Source organism: Fukomys damarensis, unplaced genomic scaffold, assembly GCF_012274545.1.
Source record: "Fukomys damarensis isolate Sample0158 unplaced genomic scaffold, DMR_v1.0_HiC HiC_scaffold_16, whole genome shotgun sequence".
In the NCBI taxonomy this organism is placed as follows: domain Eukaryota; kingdom Metazoa; phylum Chordata; class Mammalia; order Rodentia; family Bathyergidae; genus Fukomys; species Fukomys damarensis.
In genome coordinates, this window is record NW_022900928.1 from 129,729,355 (window position 1) to 129,751,402 (window position 22,048).

Genomic DNA, 22,048 nt, shown 5'->3' on the forward strand with positions numbered 1-22,048 from the left:
GATGGGAAAGAGAAGGACAGAAATGCAGATGGTCGGGGAGCAAGCACAGGCACAGAGCTGCTGGCACCCCAGGGTTCTCCTCCTAGGACGGCTTCTTTCCAGGGTCTGCATGGTGCTCTGCACACTGTGCCCTGGATTGGAGTTTCCCCAGGAACCTGGCTGGCCTCACGTAGTGGATATACTGCCTGGGGTCCAGGCGGGTCCCCCCTGACATTATGGGGGTGGCCGTCTGCCCCTCCAATCTATGGCAGTGCCTGCTGCAGGTGGGGTTGTGGGAGAGCACATTCGCGATGACCCCAGCAGGACCAGGCTTGATTTACGAGAGGCTGTGAGGTGCCAGACCACAAGTGTGGCCATAACCTCTTAATCCCTTCTCCTTTGAAAGTGGCCTAACCACCTGTTTACAAAATGGTATGGACATAAAGACTGTTTTCTCAGAATTCCATCTGATCTCTGCCTCAAGATCTGCTGAAAAGTATATCAAAAGGAATGTCTCTTAGAAATTTAATATATTTGTACTAGCCAAAAAGTCCCTATTTTGCTTCTTCACGAGCGCTTGGGTTCTTTGGCATCAGACTGCTGCAGCGTGAGAAGCAAAGCAGTTTGGATGACCTGGACCGCCACTGGGTGTGGGGAGAGCTTTTGGAGCAGCAGCCAAACAGTTTACCTTGGACTTCAAGTACTGACATTTCTATGTAAAGACGTTTAAAGGAAGCCTAGCAGGTATTCCATAAAATGTTTATGCGATGCAGGAAGCAGTAAACATAGAAAATACAGGTCATTCTTTCCCTGGGCCAGTCTACAGACAAAGTGCTGGCTCTGTGTTGGGTGGTGAGTAGAGGGACAGGGCCAGGCCCTGTCCTTGTTTCTGAGGTTCCCTGCTCTGGGCGAGGGGAGAAGCACCTACAGAAGGAACCAGGACTCTGAGTGGTCAGTGCTGTGACACTGACATGGGACAGCGGGGAGGATGGGGGCAGTGGCCGTTGTCAGGAAGTGCCCCCCACCCTCTGAAGAATACAGGGGGGTGCAGATCAGGGTGCATTCACAGTCTGGGCCACGAGCCACATCTAGAGGGACGTGCAAAAGCTTGCTAGATGCAAACATCCAGAAAGGGGCTCTAGAAAGAGGGAACCACTTGCAAGAGCTGCAGCAGTGAGCAGGTGAGGCAGGTGGAGGCCCATGCGGGGGACCAACAGTGCCCAGGCACGAGGTTGTCAGAAAACTGAGCAAGGAGACACAGGAGCTTGGACACCTTGAGCTGACCTACTGAGCACCTCAGATATTGCTGTTCTGCTAAGAAAACCCAGACCCAGAATTGTACTACCTTTCCCAGTCACGCAGGAAGTGCTGGACCCAGGATTTGACCCCCAGTCTCTGGAGCAGCCAAACCCTGTCTTCTTTCCCTGCACCATGAGACTGCACTGCCCTCAACTGCTCAGTGGTCTCCAGACTTTCTTTTGTTTTGCCCAAACTCTTTTTGCAAATAAAATCTTAACCCCAAACACAAAGATACAAAAACATCAGATTTCATAAGCGTAAGTACCCTAGCTTTATATCATATTTAAATGTATGATGCAAGATTAATTAATAAAAGCAGTGTTTTCCTTTCTTTATGAGCTTTTCCATTTTGGAATTCTTTTAGATTTAGAGAAAAGTGGATGGGACAGAGCAGTTCCACGCACCCCTCAAGTCCCCTTTCATTAACGTTTTCCAGTACCGTGCTGTCCATTCAGAGCTGAGAATCCCACACTAGAGCATTACCATTAATTCAACTCTATACTTTCTTTGGATCGCAGTGATTTTTCCGCAGTGTTTTCTTTCTGTTCTAGGGTTCAGTCCAGGCCCAGTTGCAATAACTTTCAAACAAACACTGAAACATCACATCAGAAATTACATTCTGTTATCAGATGTTCAGTTTTATGAGTTGAAGTAAGACACTGCCTTGAACATGCAGAAGAAATATTTATTTTCTGTGTTTTTAAAACATGTCAATTGAACTCTGGACTGCTATCATTGCAACAAGCACACTGGGGAGCAACTGTCTCCTAGCGCAGCCCAGAGGAGAGTACAGGAATTCACATGCAGCAAACTTGATTTAGTCTGCCAAAGTCAGCTCAGGCTGCTATAATGTGCTGCAGACCGGGGGATGCCAATAAACGTTCATATATATATTTTTTTACACTTTTGGATCCTGGAGTCCCAGGTCAGGTGGGTGCCAGCCAGTTTGGTTGCTGGTGAGGCCGCCTTCCCAGCTCTGTATGGCTGCGTCCTCCCATGGCTTTCTTCCTGTACCCACTCGCAGAGATCAGAGTGTTCTCTCCCGCTTCCTCCTCTTACAGTCACCGACTGGGACTCAGCCCCACCCCATGACTTCATTTAGCCTTAGTTACCTCCTGAGGACCCTGTTTCCAAATGCTGTCAAGCTGTTGGTCAGGCCTCCATGTATGGAATGGGGACGGGGTTGGCTAGAGTTGAGTCCACGGCTCAGTCCAGAGGCTGAAAGCATGCACAGCTCTGTGAGTCAGTCATGACATCGTGGGATAGTAAGACTTCCCCACGTTATACAGTATGTTGGTGCAGGCGAGGATGTACCATTTTGTAAAATGCTTAACACACAAGAAAATGTTAAGTACTTAGGTGACACTCTAATGCACCATCAGACAAGTTAACAGAGAAAATTTATTGTCATCTGAGCTGATGGTGCAAAATCAGGGTCAAGAAAAACATTTGAAAGGTAGCTGACTTAGAAGTTTTCAGGTCCTCATTAGGTTTAACATAGATGTTAAAAGACTGCAAACTTTAATGCTGAACAGTTATTATTCTCACTGATGTGGGCCATATGCACTAGAATTTGCTTTTCCACACCAAAAATATTTGCTGTACTGAGTCATAGGAAAAGTGCAGACCCTTCGCACTGATAAGAATCCACTGGGGTTTGTGTTGTTCTGGCACTAATGAAATTCTTGGTCAGTCAGCCCAGGGCCCAGCATTGCGGGGTGTGGGGAGCGGGTGTCTAGGGAGGAAATGGCTGCCAGTGTGAAGCGAGGTGGATGGACTACGTACCATCACTTTTTTAAAGGCAAGAGAAAAGTGCAAAATACCTTGGGGAGGTACAGATACACTCATTTCATCTTGGGAATTGTAGAGAAAAGTAATATGCTGGTCATCGTTTGAAAGTAAGTTGAAAACAAGTGTTGTAATTAAAGAGGATATGCCTTTCAACCTGCTTATTACAGGGTCTAATGATCAGTGAGAGGAAAAATCCATTAGTTTTCAGAAATTGCCACATAGGTGAGCAGTTGGCCACTGTTCATGGAGGAGGCCTGGAACTATGAACTTTTCTGCTTTATTGCTACATTGACCCAACGTGTGGCATGGTACACTGATATGTTCAGTCGCTAAGTCAGATAACTGCTTAATTCCACTTCAGTGAGACTCTGAAAGGTTTGCACTCAGCTTTTGGCTTCTTTTGTATGTAGTTCAGCCGGAGCAGTTACATTCCAAGCATAAGCCATTCTGGGGTGCAGAGCTTCGGGTTTACTTCTGCCACCCCTCGGTCTCCATGGGGACTGGCTGTGGAGTCCAGCAGGGCTGGGTTCATTGGAATCCCCTGCTATGCTGATTGTTACACTATTGCTTAGAGAGCAGTGACAAGAAAAAAAGCCTATACCTGCTCCTGTAGGTGCTCCCCCCACACACACACACACCAGGAATTGAACTCAGGGCCTTGCACTTGCCAGGCAGGTACAGATTGTTTCATTTTTGTAAGATTTTCCATCCAAGACTGTTGAATTTATAGATACAGAGCCCAGGGATCCAGAAGACTGACTGTAGATAGCAAAATGTAACTGTTCCTCTCTCTCTCTCTCTCTCTCTCCCCCCCCTCCCCAATCTCCTTCCCTCCCTCCTGTCTCCTTCCAGTTCTTAACAACACTGGGAATTAACCCAGGGCCTTCACACTAAGCTATATTCCTCCCTGCTTTTTAAAAATTTTGACCCAAGTTCTCAGTAAGTTGCCCAAGCTGGGTTCTGTCTTGGGATCCTCCTGTCTCGGTCTTTCCTCCCTTGTGTTACTAGCTCTTCCTGCTTTCCCAGCTCTGGTTCCCTTGACGTCGGTGGCCCCTGTACGAGTCAGAGACGCAGTCTTTCTGTCTTCCCGTACACAGCTCCCATCTTCAGCTCACTCTGGAAGCTCAGCCAGCTCCCCAAGCTGTGCCCTCCGGATTGGGCAAAGGTGCTCACGGCTGTCCTCTGTTCACAGGTGGTCCCCATGCTGCCCAGGCTGCTGTGCGAGGAGCTGTGCAGCCTCAATCCCATGTCTGACAAGCTGACCTTCTCTGTAATCTGGACGCTGACCTCGGAGGGCAAGGTAACAATGTGTGGGCTTCCGTTCGCCCTCCTCACATCAGCCTATTCTGGGCATCATGCTAGGCACTGCTGTGAACCAGGTCCTGGATCGCCTGTGTAGGGGGTGGCGTCAAACGAGGGGACTCTAAGGGCGGGCGTGTGCTAGGGCTTCTTGGACGCAGCACTTAGACCAGCGCCGCCCCTCTGTGTAGAATGACTGCGGTGTGGGGGCGAATTTGCAGCGTAGCACTGTGAAGAGAGGGAAGAGGGGACGAGGCCCCCCCGATGAGAACACGGGGAAGAGGCCCGCCCTCCGGCCCTCTCTGGGTGGGGGACAAAGTAGAGATACACGAAGAGGCCTGTAGGAAAAACTAGTTCCCATCCCCAAAGCAAACACATATGTGTCCAGAACACAGGCACCGTTAAAGAAGCCACAGGACCTGCTGGGGAGAACAGGTCTCCTGCAGTTACTACGGGTGATTACAGCAACCATGGAAGAACATGGGAAATGTAAATGCCAAAATATTAAGTGGAAGTAAAAAAGAAAGATATTTAATTATAAACACAATGGAGTTCGACTCTGCTATAAAGAAAGATAAACCTGAGGGCCGGAGGTTTAGCTCAGTGGCACTGCGCCTGCCTGACAAGTTCAGGGTTCTGAGTTCCATCTGGTTCCCCACAAAAAAGAAGATAAACCTGAATCATTTGCAGGAAAATGGGTTCGCCTTGAGACCATAATGGTAAATGAAATAAATCAGACACGCAAGCTTAGATATTGCCTGGTATCTCTTATATGAAAAATCCAAAATATAAATGAGAGCAAAATAAAAGACAAATAAATGGGAAAGGGCATTGAGAGATGGAGGGAGGAGAGAGAGGGATGGGAAAAGGATGAAGAAAGGGATTTTGCGATGTTATATACGTGTACCACCTCCACACAAGCATTATAAATATTAGGTGCTACGAACACGTACTATTAAAAAATTAGTCAATAAGTCAAGGAAAGAAGTTCCAAATAAGGATGGAGGATTGAATACACGCATTCACTTTCATTCCCTCCCAAAACCTCACTAAAACAACAGTAGAGAGATTTTTTTTTTTAAGACCCAAACCCACAAGAATAAGAGAGTGGGAGAGGAGACAACAGCAACAACATTTTGGAAGCTGGGTAGCAGATGGATGAGTGGTAACTGACTTAGCGTCCTGAGAAAGCTAAATCCTGAGCCAGCAGTAGAGGAAGCCCAGAAGCAAACAATTCCAGAGTTGACAGCAGCGGGTCACTCTGCACGGTGGGGAGGGGTGGGTGACTGACGAGGCTGGCCGCAGTGTGGGCTGGAAGTTTAATTCACTAGCTTGGCCCCCCGGTCTTCACAGAGGCCAGCAATTTATTTGGGGACAGGACAGAGGAAGGGCTGTGTGAATGAGGGCACAGCAAGCACACATGAAGGTGACCCCAGCGTGTCAGCTGCCAAGAGTCAGGAGTTCCGGGGTGCTGTTCCCAGCCACCTCCGGAACCCTGGGAGCCAGGTCTTATGGATAGTCAGGAGGGACAGCTTTCTCTGAGGAGCAAGACTTCCAACCCCAGGCTTCAGATCAACAGCACAGCTCTGTGCCCAGTATTGGTGCTTAGGTGAGCTCCACACAACCAGGCCTCCTCGGGGTTCTGCTTCCTTGTTTGAGAGACACGAAAGGAAAAGTAAGACAGGACAAAGTAAACAAATAGGAAAAAAAGCAGCTAGGACCTAATATACTAATAGGGAAAGAAACGGTCCTTTATAGCCTATGAGGTTTTGTTGTTGTTGTTGTTTATTGTTTTGGGGTTTTTTTTTTAGAGAGAGAGAGAGAGAGAGAGAGTTTCCATGTTACAAGATCTAACTTTTAAGAAGAAACATTTGGAGGGTGGAAAAAAGTACTCATAGAAAGTAAAAACGGGGGCCAGGGATTTAGCTCAGTGGTTCGGTGGCCTGCCTCACAAGCGCAAGGACCCGAGTTTGATCCCCAGTACCAAAGAAAAAAGAAAGTAAAAACGGGGTAGAACAAACAGAAGATTCTGGTTGGAAGGTGAAGTTGAGGAATTGTCCCAGAAAGAGAAAAGATTAAAAAAATTACACCACCAAAAAATAAATAAATAAATAAATAAATACACGAATAAATAAAATTAAAGGACCAGTTCAAGATAGGCAGTACCTGTTCAGTGAGCATGGCAGCAAGACCACAGAAAACCAAGGATGATGAACAGAATAATCCTAGGAAGTGCCCCACTCCTGTGGAGGTGACTTTCCAGAGTGAGAGAGCTCAGCCCAGTGCCAGCCCCGTGACGGGGAGAGGTCACCTCCAAGACACATATCATAGAATTTCAGGACACTGGAGATGAAGGAAGAAGATCTCTAGGTTTCTATGTAAGAATATCATCAGACTTTTCCACCACAGCCCTGGAAGCCAAGTGACAATGGAGTCCATTGTCCATTCCCGAAAGGCTGTGGTGTCCATGCTGAAAGTCCGTACCCAGCTAAGCTGCCCACAGATTTCGAGAGTAAGGAAGGGCATTTGCAGATGCACACAGTCTCATGGCACGAAGTACCTCACGTGCACTTCTTGGGAAGTGTGGAGGACAGCCTCACCCCCGCGAAAGAGGAATACAAGCACTCTGTCCATCACCGCTGTTCTAGACGGTGGAGAGTTTGGAGTGGATTAGTATGTGGTATACAGAAAGATCAAACGAACTAAAACAAACAGGAATCCTAGTGAAGGCAAAGGGTTGTGTGGGAAAGAAGAGTAACACTTCGTGTTTACAAACTGAGTTAAGGTATTGACGAGTGAATTCTCATAGCTGCAGTGTAACTACCCTGAGAGCATCAGTGGTGTGTGGGTGTCATTGAGAAAGGCAGTGTGGCGGGGAGTAAATTCTGGAGTGAAAAGCTTACCAATAACGCCTAATATATCTGGAAGTAGTAAGCAGGTCTTATAGAAATACAGAAATTAACATCAAAATAATCTGTTAAAAGAGATAAAAGTCATTACCCTGGGGGAGTGAGAAAGGAGGTGGAAGGACAGAGAGTTGCTGTTTTTTTAAAATTATTTTTAGCTTTTTATTTTTACATTGAAAAGTTTTACATGAATATGAACATACATAAAATAGCACAATGAACTTAGCACCCTCATCTCTCAGATTGAACTTCTGTGTAGGTTTCATTCAAGTCACCTCATTTTATACATGTTTTAATTTGTGACTAAAAAATCTGGACATTTCTTATGTAACACAGTGCCCTTAGCCCTTCTAACAATGCCAACTAAACCCAGTCCGTAATACAGTTCCCTGATCGTCTCCAACTGATTTGCCCAAATTGGAATAAAAAGTCACATGCATTACATTTTGTTTTCATGGCTCCTAAATATCTGGTAAAAAGTTCCTTTTTAAGATTTAAGAGGCAATCATTATCTGAAATACAAGGAAGGAATTATTAATACAATATGCCAGCAACCATACTCTGGTGGGGGTGGGAGCAAGCACAGGGAAAATAATGAGTGGAAAAAGACCAGAAGGAAATAAAACAGGATGCCAACCATGGTTGTGTTTGGGTAGTAAAACTATGAGTAATTTTTTCTACTTTTTTGGGTTTTCTAATGTTTTTTGAAAACATGTATAACTTTTATATTTTTATAAAGGCTTGTTTTTACAAAAGCTTAACCAAACAGAAAATAAAAGCCCATAGAAGAAAACAAAGTAGAGTCTACAGAAAAGAAAGTTGAGTCTGAATGATCCTGCCAGGGTCAGACCCAAGAAATAAAAAGCTGCCTGATCTAATGAGCTTCTAAAATACAAGCGCCATAAACGCAGCACTAGAAAGCGGCAGACTCTGTCCGCACTCCTGGGGGATTGTGGAGCGGTGTCTGGTGCCCAGGCCTTTGCGCCCTGCGAGGGGCTGAGGGCAGGTGGGATGGCGGCACAGGCCTGGAAGGTGCTGAGCCTCATCCAAACCACTCCAAATAGAAAGCATGAGGGTTTGGACGAGGGACAGGGTGTGGGGCAAGGCCCACGAACCGCACTCCTTGTACTGTGGTTCTCCAGACACCCTGCCCACACCAGGGGACCACATGAGAGAGAAGGAGACCGGTGCTTAGTCCCTGGCTAGGTGACAGATTCGTGTCTCTCACCCGCAGTCAGGGTGCCCAGCGTGAAAGACCGGATTCCACATTTGTGGCTAAGGGAGGCTTATTCAAGGCACGGGTGAAGGAGGAAAGCTTGAGCGAGCAGAGGACACAGTGCGGAGCAGCTGGAGGTCAGGCAGAAAGTGAGGGCAGCCTTGTGTCCAGCAGTTGGATGAAGGAAGATCCGGGGGTGGGCAGTGAAGCCCGAGGCCGGGCCTGGACGTCGTGGTGACTTCTCTCAGCCTGGGGGCTTAGACTCGGTTAAAGGAGCCAGAGTAGGGCAAGCAGTATCGTGCCACCCCTTCTTGTGGCCACCAGTGTCATCTGGAGGTGCAGTGGAGAAAGCTTTATAGTTTTCCTTAGGCTACTGGAGTGCCTTACTGTTGGAGCAGGCATGGTCTACCGAAGAAGGCTGTTCCAACCATTTGTTGTTTTGCGATACTGGGGACTGAACCCAGCACGTTTGCACTGAGCTACCTCCCTTTTTAATTTTTTTTTTTTTTTTTTTTTTATTGGTACCAGGGATCAAACTTGGGACCTTGCCCTTGTGAGGCAGGCACTGGAACCACTGAGCTACACCCCTGGCCCTAAATTTTTTATTTGTTTTTGTTTCGTTTTTGAGACAGGGTCTTGCTATGTAGTTGAGGCTGGCCTTGAACTCACTGTGTAGCTCAGGCTAGCCTCGAACTCATGGCAGTCCTCCTGCCTCAGTCTCTCCTGGGATTAGAGGGACGTATCACCGTGTCCAGCCTTTTTAAAGTTTTGAAACAGGGTCTCACTAAGTCACTAAGTTGCCCAGCCTAGGCTCAAACTTGCCATCCTCCTGTCAGCCTCTCAAAGTGCTGTTATTTCAGGTGTGTAGTACCACACCAGGCTTCCACCTGATTTTTATTTCTTTATTTATTTAATTTTTGGTACCAGGGATCAAACTCAGGTCCTTGTGCTTGCGAGGCAGGTGGCAGAACCACTGAGCTAAATCCCTGGCCCTCCACCTGATTTGTAAACACCTCCTTGATGTTTTCCAACACCCACATAGTGTGGCCATCTCTGCTTTTAGTAAGCCAGTGTTCAGACTCTGGGGTCAGTAAATGCTGAGGATCTGTTTTTAGCATATGGTTGTTAGAATATTGCTCCCTAATCTAGACATATGCGATTTATTGTCACAAGGGAAAAGCCATCAAGCTACATCTTGTGCTTTTGTAAAGTGCAACTCCGAAACTGCAAAATGTGCTCTGTCCACGTCAGTGCAGTGGCCTTGTCACCTCCTGAGCACCTATGGCACTCCGCCTGCCTGGCACTTAGGAGTGTGAGGGTTCGTGGCGGCCAGGGCAGGGAGCCGGTGTTGTGTCGTCGCTCTGCAGGCACCCGGTGTTGGGCTGTGATGAAGGCCGCGTGTGTCAGATCCGGCTGGGCACCTGATGCCTTTCGGGAGATGGTGAGGACGGGGCCGCCTGGTGAGACTGGCTGTTCTCTCGACGACTGTGGTCTCTCACCAGCCGCCCCAGTGACCATGTCGGCTTTGCCTCCTAGGTCTCTCTCCAATCTGCCCTTCCTCCCCTCCAGGAGCACTGGCCTTGGGCCCGAGCCACTGTCCCCCACCTACGCAAAGGCAGTGGCCCCCTAACTGTGCTTAAACAGATCTTGCCTCTCCTCTCTTCAAACTCTCCAAATTCTCATTCAAAGCAAAAGCAAGAAAGTCTTCCACATGCATTTTCCCGTGCTCCTTCCTCCCTGTCCGTTTCCTAGAGACACGTGCTCCTCCTGGAGCTGTCCAGGGAGCAGACTCTGTCTTGCTGAAGCATCTGTGGTCTCAGGGGAGAAGCTGGGTCTTCTAGGGGAGCTACGCACTAGGCCGTGCTCCCCACCCCCAGCACCTGTGACCTGACTTCTCAGCGCCACCTCGTCACAGCCCTGGCGTCTGCCCCTCCTTGGTGCTCTGGGGACGTCTTCCCCCGCTGCAGCACAGGAGCTCTGGACTTGGAGGGGCTGTGGTCAGCACAGTCCGGCCAACCGTCTGGCCAACCATCAGCCGAGCCTCTTGCCTTTCAGGATGCTTGTGTGGCTTGCTGGTGTCGCTGTCCAGACCTTCATTCTGGAGACCTTCACCTCCGCCTCCCACTCCTCTTCCCTTTAAGGCCACCATTCTCCCAGATGACTTTTATTTTTCCTTTTTGGGAACCACAGACATCTCCCTTGGCACATCTTCTTTGCTTTTCCCCACTCTTTCCTCTCTCTTCATGCATTAAAAATGCCCTGTTGCAAGCCGAGCTTAAACCCTGTGTTCTCTGGATCTTTTAATGGTATCAGCGCCCACCTCGCTGTGTGGACTTTAATTCACTGGCACCTTCACATTGGCTCTGTCCAAGCTGCCCCGCATGCCAGTGGCATCCTCTGAACTCGTCACGGTCAGCTCCCAAAGCCCCATCCCAGAGGCCTCCCTGCCTCAGCCCCGTGACCATCTTCCATAGTCCCAGTGCCTCGGCCTCTGTGCTCGCTGCCCAAGGGTTCCTGGCCCCCAGGGAGTTGCACACCCGAGTCTGAGCCTCGTGTAACCTGGGCTTCCCTCAGTGCTGCAGAAGCAGAGTGCGGGCGCTGTGTCTCACCCTCAGACCCTGCAAGCCATCTTGCTCGACCCCTGCGAGGGAGACGGTAGCTTCAAGGACGCTTCTGCACCTCAGAGAAAAGATCCCAGAGCTGCATATGTCTTTACTCATTTGCACGGGATGCAGAGGGTTTTATTTCAGACCTGTGGTGGCAACTCTGGGACAAGGGAGCTCTGCACCTCCCAGCCTCAGCCCCCAGAAGACTGGGGTTACAGGCACGCGTTGCCATGCCTGGCTCGTAATGAAATATTGTCATAAACGAAACTAAGTAAGACATCTAGCATTTATAACATTGCCACGCAAAGAACTAAAACGGCCTTTGGACTAGCTTTTCTCCCACATTTTCCTCTTATTATTAGTCAGTTTGACTTAAACCTGAAGGCGTGGGCCATGGGGTTAGCAAACAGCAGGACACTCATCCGAGCTGGGTGTCTTCAGAACAGGGCCGGCATCGATTTTTGCGAGATTGCCTGGACTGGTCCTGTTCGAAGAAAGGCCGGGGCTGCACTGACCCAGAGAAAGGCTGTGACCCACTGTGACCGTGCTTTCTGGGTGTGTCTTCCCACGCTTTCCTTCCTCCCTCCTTCCCTTCCTCCTCCACCTCCAGCTTCCTCTCCACGCTCTTGGGCCTCCCAAAGATGAGCCTTGGCCCCCACCTGTAATCTCAGCACTCAGGAGACTGAGGCAGGTTGGTTGCAGGTTCCAGCCCAGCCTGGGCAACTCAGTGACTTAGCCAGACCCTGTCTCAAAATAAAAACTAAAAAAGGGCTGAGGATGAAGCTCAGTTCAAAGAGCTCGGGTTCAATCCCAAGACCTGAAGAAGGGGAAAGGGAGGGAAGAAGGGATGGAGGGAGGGAGGAAGGACGGACTCCTCCGGCTATCCTCTGGAAAGGGAACCCTCCCACGGCCCTCACTGACGGTCACAGGAACGGATCCCTGTCCTGGCCACGTCCAAGGCCCCCGGGGGCTCCTTCCACGGCACTGGGGAAGTGTCCTCAGTGCCTTCCCCTTGGGCTCAGAAGGTTAGATGGCCCCGCAGGTTAGGATGGGGAGGGACCTGGGACCAGCAGCCAAGCAACTTCAGAGAGCGGAGGAGTGTACAGCACAGTCAGAGGATTTTTCTCTGTACAAATAAATCTTCTGGAGAATTCTAGCACATAAACAAACTTAGGAATTGAAGCAGGCTGGCGGGCACACAGCCCTCTGCCGCTGATGCTCCCTCCTGGCCCTTCGGCAGGGGCTCTGGGTTCCCTCTGGAGACCAATCACCTTGGCCCGGAGCTCTGCAGGGCTAAAGGGCACCGCCCCAGGTAATGGAGCGCAGTGAGCATCATCCTGCTCTTTACAGCTTCATCAGAGCCTGGTGGCTTTTTTTTTTTTTTTAGGAAACCTGGGCTCCCTGGGTCACAGTGGGCCTGGCACAGGCTCATTCCCCAGCCACCGCACAGCCTCTGCCCACTGCAGTGACAGGGCCTTCTCTAGGAATAGTCTATTTCCTTTCCATCACAGACGTGCTCTGCCCCTTGATGTCTTCCAGCCCCTCCTCTTTCTGCCCAGGTTTTTGTTTTGTTTTTTCGGTACTGGGGATTGAACCCAGGGCCTTCGTACTGAGCTGCATTGCCAGTCCCCCCCCCGCCAGTGAGACAGGACCCTGCTAAGTTTCCCACTGTGAGCTTGCTCAAACTTGTAGTCGCCCTGCCTCAGCCCCCCAAAGTGCTGAGATTATAGTCATGTGCCACCACATCCAGCTCGCCCCGTGTTTTTCAGGCACTTTCTTCTTAGCACCTCTGACTCCTTTTGTAACCACACTGTCCCCAGGATGTCGGCTTTGCACTCAGAGCTGGGAGAAGCCTCAGAGATCAGCTCCACCCCACCTTCCACCAGTCAAAAGCAGCCTGCTTTTGTTCTAGTTAGAATCCATTTGCACAGAATTGAACGGGCACTGAGGCGTTTCCTCTCACCTTTTCATCTGCAGACTCTAGCAAGGCGCAGCGTGTGCAAGGTGGGCACATAGAAATGCACTTGGCTTATTTTACCTTATCATCTGTGCCATCCATTTTATGAGCTTCGGCTAAATCTAAGAAAAAATAGCGTTTGATTTTGGGTCTCGGTCTTCAGATGTGGATCTGTCTTGGAGAAATCCCTGGCCTGTCCTTGCAGGTATAAACCAGGCAGAGTAGTGTGCTCCCCCGGGGCGGGCTGTGCTGTGTGCTGGGCAGCAGGAGGAAGCCCGGGTCCGGAGGTGGGGGCCTCGGGCCGTGTCAGCCCTGGATTGAGCCTGACACCCTGAGAGCAGTGTCCAGAGGCCACCAGGCAAACGGCCTGCACATGGGGTGACCCAGATCCCGTGATTAAGCAAAGGACAGGACACGGTCTTCTTTCTGAGGCGTTTTGTTTATGCATCTCCTCGTGGCTTTTTTCTTTTCCATGAACAACCCCTTGTCCTTTGTCTTCTGCCACTGGCGCTGATTATGGACCAGGCGCTGATGTGAGTAGTTCCCAAATAAGAACCTAATGAGCTATCGTGTCCCGAGCAGCTGCCTCCCGTCCCCTCCGCGTGGACCCTTGCTTTTTGAGTGCTGTGGGTCCCTTCTTGTTCAGCAGCCACTGCCCACAGGCAGTGCCAGGCCCACCCTTCTGCCCAAGATGGCTTTCGGGACATCTTTTCAGGTCCGTCCCAGAGCCACTGCACTGTGTCCCCTGGGCAGGTTCTGCTGCAGGGGCCCTGTCGATGAGCGGGGAGTCCCTGCTGGCTCTCAGCCCTGTGTGTGTTTAAAGTGACAGCCAGGACAGATTTTCCAAGGTGCCCATGTGGTGGGGAGGGGCTGCAGAGAGGTGAAGGTGCCATGGGAGGCCAGCCCGGAGGGCACAGCTTTGGTGGTGTCATGTGCACTGCCTGAGGAGGCGGAGGAGCCCATCAGTCGAGGCAAACGTGCTGCAAGGGGCAGGCAGGGCGACACTGCCCGGGGACAGGTGGGACGCTTGAAGAGGACTGTGGCATTGCAGGCGGCTGTTGTCGGCACAGCACTCGGGGTCCCCAGGAAGCAGCACACCCTCATGCTGCAGCATCTGCCAGCAGCTCCAAGAGGGCCTGGAGCTTCCAGGATTTTGGCGCTGTTCTTAACCCCCCAGCTTGTGGGAAATGGATGCTGCTGCAGGGCACCGTGCTCACCTGTCCAGTGCATCCCGTAGGGACGGAGACAGAGGCCCTAGGGGCCCTGGGCACAGGAGGATCCACAGGCCCATGTGGGATGGCGAGAAGGAGGTGTGGGGTAGAGTGGGAGCTGCTGCCCCGAGCTCTCCTAACACAGGCTTCCAGCACAGTGTGGACACCTGGGCTTGCAAGAGTGGAGGAAAGGAGACAAGCTGACTCTCCAGGGGAAAACTTTGAGACCACAGGGATGAGGAGGTCTCAGCCCTGTCATTCGAGAGGAGGCTGGCACGGGTGTGCTCCAATTGGAAGACCTGCAGACCCCTCTGGAGGCCACACTAGCACCCAGCCTATTGGGCACCCCTGGAATTGGCACCGAACACCTCCTGAGAGCCAAATTCAGCACGTGCTGACGCAGTAGAAGACTCAGACACATCCTGAGTCCCTTGTATTTTTGGATAGGGATCATTCTTGGAATAATCTGAAAAGTATAATTTCGGTATTTTTAGGGGGAAAAAAAAAAAACTAAAGTCATATTACAGATTCAAAACTCTTACAAGGCTCTTTGCACTGAATGAGTAAGAAATGTGTCTGGCTACTTCCCCGTCCCCCATGGCTACCAATTTCAACTGTCTGTTCCTGCCTTAATGGAGGGGACAACCACAGGGTAGCCTTCCTGGTAGCAGCTGGGTCCCACGGAGGCCCCATGGGTGGTGGGCTTCTGGGCTGGGCTGTCCCCGTGGGAGGACGTGGGAACCCACCTGAAGGCCATTTCTGCAGGGCAATGCCTGCAAGACTGTGAGCAGAGAGGTTTGGCCTGGGAAGATCAGGTTCCAGGAGGCATCTTCAAACCCACCTGGAAGGTCCCACTCCAGACTGGTGCTCTCTTCTCAGTCATCACTCATCACTGTCATGTCACTGCTGTCACCGCTCGCTTGGGATCCTGATCCCATTTGCTCGGGCCCTGTAGCCCTGTCCACCCCCTCATCTGGGCCTGCGCAGGTCACTGGGCCTCTGAGTGAGCACCCTCTGTCCCTCCTCTTCCCTCCCCCAGGCCTGTCCTCCTCTGCCCCCCTCCACTTGGCCCCAGTTCCCTCCGTGCTGTGTCCTCAGTCTTCCTTCTCTGCTGACTGCTTCTCCTCACCCTGCAGCCTGTCCCCCGTCCTGCTGTCCTCGGCATGGTCCACACTGGTTGCTCCCTGGGCTCCCTAACCTGACCGCCATGGTGTGGTCGCAGGCTTGGCCAGCCTCCGGCAGAGTGGCCTGGGCAGGTTACTTAATCTCTCTGTTCCATGGTCTCCTTGTCTGAAGAATGAGTATCCTAAGATACCTTCCTGGCGGGGACTGTGAGGATTAAGCCACTGCTCTGTGAAGAGTGGCCGGTGCCTGTCTCCTAGGAAGTGCTATGCAAGCGTCTTGTGCTGCTTGTTCACACCCCTCCTTCCTGAAGCTCTTCTTTCACACTTCCCTAACACTGGCCATGCCCTGCCTCTCTCCTCTGCAAACCCTCATGGGCTTCTGGTTTCGTTCCCTCACTTCTCTTCCTTGCTCTCTACTTGGAGGTATGAGAAATGCAGCCTCCACTCTATCACCTCCTTCCCAGGGCCCTGGGGTGGGGTCCTCCCCCAGACCAGCCTGTGCCCAGCACCCTGGATGTCTTGTAGATTTTCTCATCAGAATCTTGCACATGACACTCAAGAGTCTCAAATGTTAACAGTGTTGGATTTAGACTTTTTTTAAATATTAAGGCTTGTGATAGACAATTAAAGGAAGACAGTACACCTCGTTAGTGACCTTGCTATTGAGCAAGTACCGCCACCAGACTGGGTTGTTGTGTGTCCTCCAGCCTGGCCTCTTTCCCCCAGAAGACATCAGGCAATGTCTTGGAGACATTTTGGGTTGTTGACTCTATGTTGGGCGTGGTTCTATGGGCCAGGGATGCTGCAAAACTTTTATTTTTTTTTTTAGAGACAGAGTTTTACTAAGTTGCTGACTTTTCCAGGTGGGGCTCAAACTTTCAATCCTCCTGCCTCAGCCTCCTAGGCTGCTGTGATCAAAGTGTGTGCCACCACACCCTGCACTGCTGAACATTGTATAATACACAGCCCCGCACAACAAGGGATTACTCCAACAGTGCGGGGTTCAGAAGCCCCGTTCTGTCCCTCTCTATAGAACAAGATGGCGTTGTCCCCTTTCTGCCCCCCCACCTGTGCTGTCTCTGTCAGGGAGCCTGACTTCTCTCTCCTTCCCGGGGCCGTGATGGAGCCCTCCCAGCCCTGGGTGTCACATCACAGGGTCTCAGGCAGCTGTCCATTCTTGTCTCTCCGGTTGTGACGTTGATGGCTAATGAAAATATTTCCCCCTGTGGCCTGGCCGTGTGCTTGAGGATGTCCAGAGACCTCCGGGGCCTGGTGAGCTCAGTCACAGCCTGGCAGGGTCCCAGCTTCTGTGTGACATCAGCTTCTGTCTGACTCCTCTGTGTGACACTGTTCTGAGCAATAGTGCTCCGTAAATCTTCATTGGATAAATATATGAATATATATGGGTAAATGGTGGGATGAAGAAAAACCTGGAAAAAGTCTCCTCCCTGCTCCCTCACAAGCTGTCTGCTTTGCAGATCCTGGAGGAATGGTTTGGCCGCACCATCATCCGCTCCTGCACCAAACTGAGCTACGAGCATGCGCAGAGCATGATCGAACGGCCAGCTGAGAAGATCCCTGAGCAGGAGCTGCCCCCCATCTCCCCAGAACACAGCAGCGAGGAGGTGCACCGGGCCGTCCTGAACCTGCACAGGATCGCAAAGCGACTCCGCCAGCAACGCTTCACGGACGGCGCACTCCGCTTGGATCAGGTCAGTGTTTCCCGCTAGATCTGACGCGTGCCTGATGCCGGGGTGGACGAGGGGCAGCATGGCGCTCCCCATCTCTGTGCCCCTGTGGGTCCATGAGCCCTGGTGACTAGAGCCACGGCAGAAGGGTGTTGCTTGTGTGGGAGGCCCTGTGACCTGAGCTCCAGGCCTTCCCTGGAAGAGTGTCTGGGATCAGATCCTCACCCCAGGTTTCTGCCTTGAATCCCTGTTTGTGGCGGTAGGAGCAGGAGATGGAATTCGGGAGGCAGCTGGCCAGTGTGTCATCCTGAGACTCAAAAGTCTTTTCATCCCTCGTCTCCCTGGTTATTTGTTTACAAATCTACATTAATCTTGGATGCAGCAGAGAGCTGAGGAGCATGTAGATCATTAGCTCTTGAAGCGAACAGTGGTCCTGAGTGGCACTGATGACTCAAATATCGCAGCCATTCGTCCTCCTGCTGGACCTAGGCAGCTGTCACTTAAACCCCGGGGAATTTCCACATCCCAGAGCTGCTAGCTGTTTCCTTGTTGCTTGTCAGTACGTTGCTGAGTGGAGCCTCAGTGGTGTAGCGTGGCAGCTTTTCCTTTTCCACGTGCCTTTTGCACCCACATCGTGTGCCAGGGTGTGTCTCCGTGTGTCTGAGGAGTGAAATGGGCAGCGGCAGGACCACCGGCGTGGGGGCTGGGATTGATGGGACTGGTGGCGCAGCTCGCCATGTAGACTTCTTTCCTGGGCCTCTGCTGGGAGCTTCTGAACGGCCTGTTTTGAAGCCTTCCAGCGAAGCTCAGATTTCATTCTATCCCATCACAAGTGTGTGCGGAGGCCTCTTAGATGGCATTGCATTAGGCACTGCCCGGGCCTCAGAGGAAGTGAGCTGCTTTTGGGTAAGGGGCTGAGCGGCCTGGGCTCCCTGCACCAGTAGAGTCAGGGCAGAGCTCGAGCCCTGGGGCCAGCAGCCTGGGCAGGCCTATGTGCCTGACAGTGCCCAGGGGTGGTGGGCGGACAGTGAGAACTGGTCGCGGGGCTGGAGGAAGAGGGACTGAAGGTGTGGGAGATTACAGGGTGTCTGCTGCTTGCAGTGGAATCACAGGTGCACTGCAGTTCATACCCATCCACACCCCCAATTGTCAAGTCCAGGAATCTTTGCAGTTCCTGCATCCTGGACTTCAGTCTTGCACGAGGCCCTTTGAAGCCACCTGCTGGGTCCCTGGGTCCCCTTTGCAGAAGCCTCTCCTGCTCACCACTTCAGCCTTCCTCTCTCCCCTGTCCATGCTTTCTCCACGAATGCATTCCTTCTCAGGGTTTCCACTACCAGCTGGCTGGGTGGATGTTGACACCGGACGCTGGCTCTCTAGCTCTGTCTCCGCTCCCGCTCCAGACCGGCCTGTCCGTGTGCCCTCTTACCCTCTCCCACGGCCATCTCGCCTTCCTTCCCCTGCAGAAAGCATGCTTACCACCTTAGGGCGCCATGCACATTGTCCTGCACCACTTCTTCCTGTGGCCCCGCCGGGGGTTGTACTCCCCCAGACCTAGGATTGCAGTTGCACCTGTTGTTGTAATCATGCAGCTTTATTAAATCGTGGGTCAACTGATCAAATACAAACATAAAAAAGAAAAGTGTTGTCTTTTTGTAAACTATTTTGGAAAGACCTGGAGAAGTCCAAGTTTTGCTCTTTGGATGAGAACTATAAAAAAGCAGAGGAAATCCTGAAACTTAGGAACATTTTGTACTCAAATTGCTTTATAAATGTCTTAAAGACAGTGAATTGTGTAGTGTATGAGACTAGATGACGTAGAAAACTAATTAGCGTACTTTTTTAGCCATACTTTTTTCAAAGATAGCAAATGATGTCTGTTTATATAAATTAAGTTAAAACCCAAAATGTTTAATTACATATGTACCTCTTCTGCATAACTCCCTTCTTTACCTGACTTCTAGAATAACTCACCAGCTGCTGCTCTAGCCCAACAGATGAGTGGTCTCTGCTGTAAGCTTTCAGCTCCCTCACCCCAGCAGGCTAATGTGCACTTTGTATTAAATGCACGAATGCATGAAATACTAGCAGCGATGTGGGCGACCTCGGTGCAGGCTGGGGGAGGCCTGGTAAGCACAGGTTGCCGCTAGGTTAGAGGTGGCTGGCGCATCTGATCATCGATGTGTGTGTGTGTGAAAGCAGCTCTAGGTGTCTCTGTCTCATTGGCCTCTCGATCTACAAAGTAGAAAGCAGAAGCCCCAAGGCTCGCAAAACATCCAAGGAGGGCTTTGTTCCATTTTCCTCCATTTGCACCATGCTGACTTCAGAGAGAAAAGCTTTCCCTGGGCAGTGGGATCTTCCAAAGTCCTAATTAGGTTCCAGTTCATTAATGTTTGAAAAATAATGACTGTGCATCTTTGGACTTTATTCCTCGGTTCCCCAGAAAACAAGTCTGTGGACCCCAGCATTAGAAAGAGGAGACATCAGTCTCCTGCAGCCGGGACACTGGTGAGATCGTTCATAAATCAGCTAAATGGCCCCATTCAGAAGTCACTGTGTTTGTTCTCCTGTCCCTACTGCCTGCTTTGCCCTCAGAAAAATCCATTTTTCCTGGATGCTTTCTGAGTAACCTACTGTTTGGAGTTGTTCTCTGAAGCTTTATTAACCTCAGCTCGCTATGTCCATGGTTTTTTGTGGCAGTCCAAAGAAAGACCTCCTTTTGTGCTAGCTTCAGTTAGGGTTAGTCTGAGAGCAGATGCCGTCCCTGTCACACAGTACACCCCTGGGTCCAGCATACACTGCTGTACCAGCAGTTCGGGCTTTCCAGGCCACGGGTAGGGCACACGGTACCAGTGGCAACTGTGTGGAGTCAGGGGCAGAAAGAGCAGAGCAGCTGGGCCGCTGGCTGTTTGCAGTTGACAGCTGCCCCACCAGCCCCAACACTGCGTCCGGCTCTAGTCTCCCGTCCCTGGCAGGCAGTCCTGTTGCAAGCTCTCTCTCTGTCCTTTGATGGGAAAACATCTCCAAGGTACCACTGCCTGCTCCAGAGGTCTTTTACCTTGACTTCACGCCTGGCTTTAGACTGTATCTCACTCCGTGAAATGATTCTTCATTGCTCCATGACTGGAAAAGGAAACGCAGGCCTCAGATGCTGTCTCGAACTCTGTGGTGGGGCGAGCTGAATAATTTCCTTTCTGGGTGGTTTCTGCCTCTCTCTCCATACTTTCTGCTGCCATGATAATCCAAGGATTCAATATAGATGTTCACTTTATTTATCTACTCATAACATATGTCTGCTGTTTCTTAAAAGGAGCTCCCATAATGGAGCCCAGCCTTTTTGTGTTTTAGCCAAAGAAAGCACAGAGGTTTGTGATCACCTGCATCCTGGGCTTCAGGCGGGTGAGCTGAGGGAGACGCTGCCCTTGCCTGCTTCCCCTGGACTTCGGGAATGGTGGGACACAAAGCCTGCCCCTGCCTGACTTTGAGGGGAACAAGGCCTCAGGCTTCTTTGGGGTTCCGTCTTAGCCATTGCCTTAAAAAAGATATGGGGGAAAGGTCGCAGGATGCCAACTAGAACCCCTATGACGAAATGTCTCAGGAACACAAAAATGACACCTAGCGCTCTCTGGGGCTTTCTCAGCCAGCTGCGTGTGAAGGGTTCTGAGAGAAACCAGCCGGGTTTCCATCTCCTAAGGCAAATTTCCCCAAACGAAAGGAGCCTTAACTGAGTTCTGAGCTGCAGTCATATGAATCTCACTGACGTGGTTTTGAAACCTAAACTTTAGTTTCTTTGTAGACTTAAGTGTAAAGATTACCTTGTGTTTTTTCAGTTTTTTTTTTTTTTCCTTTTTGATTTACAGTGCTGGGGATCCAACCCAGGACCTCCATAGGTTAAGCAAGTGTTCTGCACTGAGCTGTAGTGTAGCCCCAGCCACTGAGATGACCTTGTTCATGGGAATTACCCTGAGTGATCTGGGACCCGAGCTGCTGGGGATGCTGTTGTGTGAGACCTTGGCCTGGCCCAGCTGTGAGTCAGGGCTCAGCAGACTGTTCCTGTCAGGCCAGAGAATGGGGGTGTGGGCAGCTGCGTGCTTGAGGCGACACGGGTAAGGTGGTTGTGCACCAGTAAAACTTGAAGGCTTGAATTTCATGTAATTATCATGTCACGAAGTACTGTTCTTCCTTGGGTTACTTTCAACTGTTTTTTTTTTTCCAGCTTTAATTGAGTTTATTGGTACATTTTAGGGATACAGTACAGTTACATTCATTGTTGGGATCTTGTACCTCTACATGACAAGTCTTGATTCTCATTTTTTCCCCTTAGCCCTGCCCTCCCTTCACCCCCTTCTCCCCTCCCCATCTACAAATACTTTATTTCCATCTTTTCATTATCTCACATTTTTTCTTTTCCCTTATTACCCTTCCCCTATCCATCCCACCTTCCCTACATCTTTAGCTCCTTTCTTCCCATCAACTGTTTTAAGATATAAAACCCATTAGTTCCTGGGTCACAAGCAGAGTTGGCCTGTGGCCCCCATTTTGGCCCCTGTGTAAGTGACCGGCAGGAGTCGGCCCATCACGCAGTGAGCTTTTAGCATCTCATCAGCGCAGCCCTGGGAAGCCCGGCTGGCTAATGGGGAACAGTTGAGCTAAGTTAGCTCACAGGATGGTTTCGTGCAATTAAGTAAATTATTCTTTTGATTAGTACCATGCTTAGCAGGTCCGATTAGAGGCTGGAAGCAGAGGAATGAATCCATTTACCACCAGTTCCCTCACCCCATTTATGGTTGGGTCCCTCTTATCAGCCAGAAGCCAAAGAGCAGGCTCTTGGCCCCTCTGCGGGCTCCTCACGGCCACTGCCCCCTGGACCCACCTCAGTGCTAACTGCATGGCATGTCAGTGAGCCCACCCTGCCTTCTCGCTGGTACAGCTGCTTTCAAGAGAATAGCATCCACCTTTTTTTTTTTTTTTTTAA

General features: G+C 50.7%; 1 protein-coding gene across 1 annotated transcript in view; it reads left to right on the plus strand.

Moving 5' to 3' along the window:
• Dis3l2 (DIS3 like 3'-5' exoribonuclease 2) overlaps positions 1-22,048 on the plus strand; it is a 289,941-nt gene that overhangs the window by 207,540 nt on the left and 60,353 nt on the right. Inside the window, exons 13-14 of the mRNA XM_033763990.1 lie at positions 4,262-4,369; positions 16,867-17,100. Of these exons, the coding sequence (XP_033619881.1) occupies positions 4,262-4,369; positions 16,867-17,100 (342 nt within the window). The remainder of the gene's footprint in view (positions 1-4,261; positions 4,370-16,866; positions 17,101-22,048) is intronic.